This window comes from Berghia stephanieae, chromosome 1 (genome assembly GCF_034508935.2).
Source record: "Berghia stephanieae isolate SIO BIC M18660-M18661 chromosome 1, UCSD_Bste_1.3, whole genome shotgun sequence".
NCBI classification, from domain to species: Eukaryota; Metazoa; Mollusca; class Gastropoda; order Nudibranchia; family Aeolidiidae; genus Berghia; species Berghia stephanieae.
Window position 1 is genome coordinate 3,101,071 of NC_088360.1, and position 4,485 is coordinate 3,105,555.

General features: G+C 38.0%; 1 protein-coding gene across 1 annotated transcript in view; it reads right to left on the reverse strand.

Moving 5' to 3' along the window:
* The window catches only part of LOC144966260 (tRNA dimethylallyltransferase-like), a 299,101-nt gene continuing 294,616 nt past the window's right edge, over positions 1–4,485 (reverse strand). Inside the window, exons 10-11 of the mRNA XM_078902466.1 lie at positions 1,526–1,643; positions 1–293 (exon numbers count right to left, since the gene is read on the reverse strand). Of these exons, the coding sequence (XP_078758592.1) occupies positions 22–293; positions 1,526–1,643 (390 nt within the window). The 3' untranslated portion in view covers positions 1–21. The remainder of the gene's footprint in view (positions 294–1,525; positions 1,644–4,485) is intronic.

The window sequence follows — 4,485 nt, forward strand, 5'->3', positions numbered from 1 at the left end:
TAACACATTTCATACAGGATTTTAATCCAACTTTGACTCATTTCTATGGGAAGTTATTAAATTCACATTCCCATCACCATCATCACCAAATATGTTGGTCATTGCTTGGCCATCATCGTTAATGTCATCATCATCATCATCATCATCATCATCATCACTCTCAGACTCTTTGTCGTCACCTTGATCTTGTAAGTTCTCCAGTTGTTTTTCCCGACAGGCAAGAATTGAAGACAACTCGGTCCTCTTCTTGAGTAGCTTCACGTTGTGTCTGTGCTTCTTGCTTCGTATGTGGCCTTCATTCAAACAATGAGAATCAGAAGAAAAAGAGGGAAAAAACAACCAAAAAAAAACCTTTTATTGAATTGAAAATATTGTCTAGAAACTATCCGAGCTATAAAAAATATAGATGTATAAAAGGAAGCCAGAATCGGCCAAACATTTTGAAGATAAAGTCAGACACTGATTTTTATATACATCCCGTTTGTGTAAAATTTAATCAAGAATTATATACAACAATCAAACGCACCTTCTCTCTCTCTCTCTCTCTCTCTCTCTCTCTCTCTCTCTCTCTCTCTCTCTCTCTCTCTCTCTCTCCCGCACACACACACACACACACACATTCCAACAAAAATGACACAATAAAACAAGAGAATTGACTTCTAGGGGACCTTATTGGTAGGTATCGGCAGCTATTATAATATTATCTAGCAGGATTAAAATGTAAGCAGGATGTAATTCACCTGTGAAGTGAATAAAACGAAAGACTTATTTTAATTATAGAACTCACTTTAATCACATAACAGTTTTGGGAGATTATATTTTTTCTTGTAAATCATCTCTGCGTTGTGCACTGTATTATGTTTTGTTTGTGTACTGTATATTTGTAAACATTTGAGTGCGTTTCTCTTAGTGGACCCGCGGGTGGTTGGATGGGAGCATCACCCTTGAATCATATACCTATGATGTTCGCATGGGTGTACGATCCGATAGTGATGTCGTTTCTTCTTCTCTTTACTAGCCTATCCTGCTTCTTTGGTTTGTGATTGTATTTTTGACAGGGGATTTTTTTTTTTTCTGTAAATCTTCTGCCTGTTTGTTCTTGGTTATTTATAATTTAGCTTATGATATCTTATGGTTATGATTTTGATTTACATTTGTACTATTTTTGTTAGATTGCTTGTTTTTTTGTTTCAGCGGTCTCTCATATAACCTCAATTGTGTTGGAAGAGACCTAAAGCAACAAACAAAAAATCTTAGTGGACCTGTGCTTATATCTGGATGAGACTTTTAGGTGATCTTAAACTAAGTACACTGATAGTGTACATCTGTTCCCTATTTGAACCAATTCTCCTTTGTCTGCCTTATTCTTGAATGCTTTAATTGTAATTCAGAACTTTTTACAACCCCATTTTCTTCATTTTTACGGGCGCTGATATGACCTTAATGTGTTGCAAGCGCAATAAAACCCTTAAAAACAAAAACAAACAATGGCATAACTGAATCATGATAAAACTCTTGTCCATACCTTGCCACTCATGTTGATGAAGAAAGACTCGTCCTTCACACACATCACAAACATGGCGCTCATACCGGAAGTTGTCTCGATTAAGGGTTGGTACTGGGGATTGAGTAGGCTTCTCTCCCTTGAATTATTAGTTTTGGGGGGAAAAGAGGAAGGGGGAGGGGGGGGGGGGGGGGAGAGAAGAAAAAATAAAAACAAACGAAAAAAACAAATAAATTTATCTTCTTTGTCTTCTATCCCCTTATTGAGAGTATGCGGTTAGACTAAGGGAGCTAATTTTGTGACATTTTACACGGTTTAGTCCCTTGATTGAAGCATAGCTTTCTTCAAAATGGCGACCAATCCTTTTACCACAATGGACACTGTATCGAAAAAAAGCTTGAATGCGTGAAAGACATTGATCCATACGACATAATATCGGAAAACTGGACAAAGACTTATCAAGACTTATCCTCCAATCACGTACCATCATATCTATCTACTTATCTATCTATCTATCTATCTATCTTATCTATCTATCTATCTATCTATCTATCTATCTATCTATCTATCTATCTATCTATCTATCTATCTATCTATCTATCTATCTCTATCTATCTATCTATCTATCTATCTCTATCTATCTATATCTATCTATCTATCTATCTATCTATCTATCTATCTATCTATCTATCTATCTATCTACTATCTATCTATCTATCTATCTATCTATCTATCTATCTATCTATCTATCTATCTATCTATCTATCTATCTATCTATTCTATCTATCTATCTATCTATCTATCTATCTATCTATCTATCTATCTATCTATCTATATCTATCTATCTATCTATCTATCTATCTATCTATCTATCTATCTATCTATCTATCTATCTATCTATCTATCTATCTATCTATCTATCTATCTATCTATCTATCTATCTATCTATCTATCTATCTATCTATCTATCTATCTATCTATCTATCTATCTATCTATCTATCTATCTATCTATCTATCTATCTATCTATCTATCTATCTATCTATCTATCTATCTATCTATCTATCTATCTATCTATCTATCTATCTATCTATCTATCTATCTATCTATCTATCTATCTATCTATCTATCTATCTATCTATCTATCTATCTATCTATCTATCTATCTATCTATCTATCTATCTATCTATCTATCTATCTATCTATCTATCTATCTATCTATCTATCTATCTATCTATCTATCTATCTATCTATCTATCTATCTATCTATCTATTATTATTATTATTATTATTCTCTCTGGTCGCGTAGATTTAGACAATGAGATCACCAATATAAAAAGTGACCCACAGAGATACGACGACTTTAGAACACTCATATGGAAAGTTGCAAAGAAAAACATCCCCAGAGGATGCCGAAAAAGTTATATTCCATGTCTCCAAGATGAAAGCAAGAAACTATATGAAAGATACATTGAATCATACAAGGTGGATCCTTTCAGCGAAGAAACCCTAGAACTGGGTGAAGAACTCACATCAATGATAGCCGATGAAAGATCAGAAAGATGGAAGGAATTAATAACCTCCACCAATATGACCCTAAACAGCAAAAAGGCCTGGACTACAATTTCAAAACTGAATAATGACAAAAATACCCAGACAAGAGTGGCTGCAGTAACACCTGACCAAGTAGCACATCAGCTTCTACTTAATGGGAAACCAGCCAAGAAAGCACGAGGCCAACTAAAAGCCCTGAAACGTGAAATGGACAAAGCCCTCAAGGATAGTGAAGATCATCTTGACTCTTTTACCCTGGAGGAGCTACTAGAGGCCTTGTCCCATCTGAAGGCAGGAAAAGCATCTGGACTGGATGGAATCACAACTGAGATGATTCAACACTTTGGCCCGAGAACCCTATCCTGGCTATTGGACCTCTTCAATGTATGCGCAAGGACAAACAGGCTGCCAAGTGCATGGAGGAAAGCAAGAGTAGTCGCCCTACTGAAACCCGGGAAAGATCCAAAATCCAAGAAAAGCTATCGCCCGATCTCCCTCCTGTGCATCGCATACAAGCTATTTGAGCGAATGGTTATGTCCCGCATGTCACCCAGTCTAGACTAACAACTGTCTCCAGACCAGGCTGGATTCCGACCAGGACGGTCAACATGTGGTCAACTTCTTAACCTTACACAATTCATAGAAGATGGGTTTGAGACAAAACAGGTTACTGGCACAGTCTTCGTCGACCTCACTGCAGCCTATGACACAGTGAATCACAAGATCCTACTCCTCAAAGTGGCTAAAATGATAAAGAATAAGAAAATTGTAAATATTATCCAGTCACTTCTCGAAAACAGGCGCTTCTTTGTTGAAATGGATGGCCGGAAGAGCAGGTGGCGCACCCAGAAGAATGGTCTTCCCCAAGGATCAGTGCTGGCTCCAACACTTTTCAACATATATACAAATGATCAGCCTGAGTTCCCAAATATCCGCCGATTCATATATGCTGATGACCTATGCCTCGCAACACAGGATGTGTCCTTCCAACCAATCGAGAGCAGACTGACAAATGCCCTAGACACCCTTACAAAGTACTACACTAAAAACTCGCTGAACGCCAACCCAGGGAAAACACAAGTGTGTGCATTTCACCTCAATAACCACCAAGCCCACAAAAAACTTAACATCAAGTGGAATGGCCAGACATTAGAGTACAACTACCACCCAGTGTACCTCGGAGTGACGCTTGATCGAACTCTGTCCTTCAGAGAACACGTGAGAAAGACCAAGGCAAAAGTGTCCACGCGTAATGCCCTCCTTGGAAAGCTGGCAAACATGAACTGGGGAACTGACCCTAAAACTCTAAGGACCACAGCATTGGCCCTCAGCTACTCAACTGCGGAGTACTGCTCAGCTGTATGGGCCCGATCATGCCATGCCTCCAAGCTAGACCCCGAGCTCAACAACGCCTGCCGGATCATAACG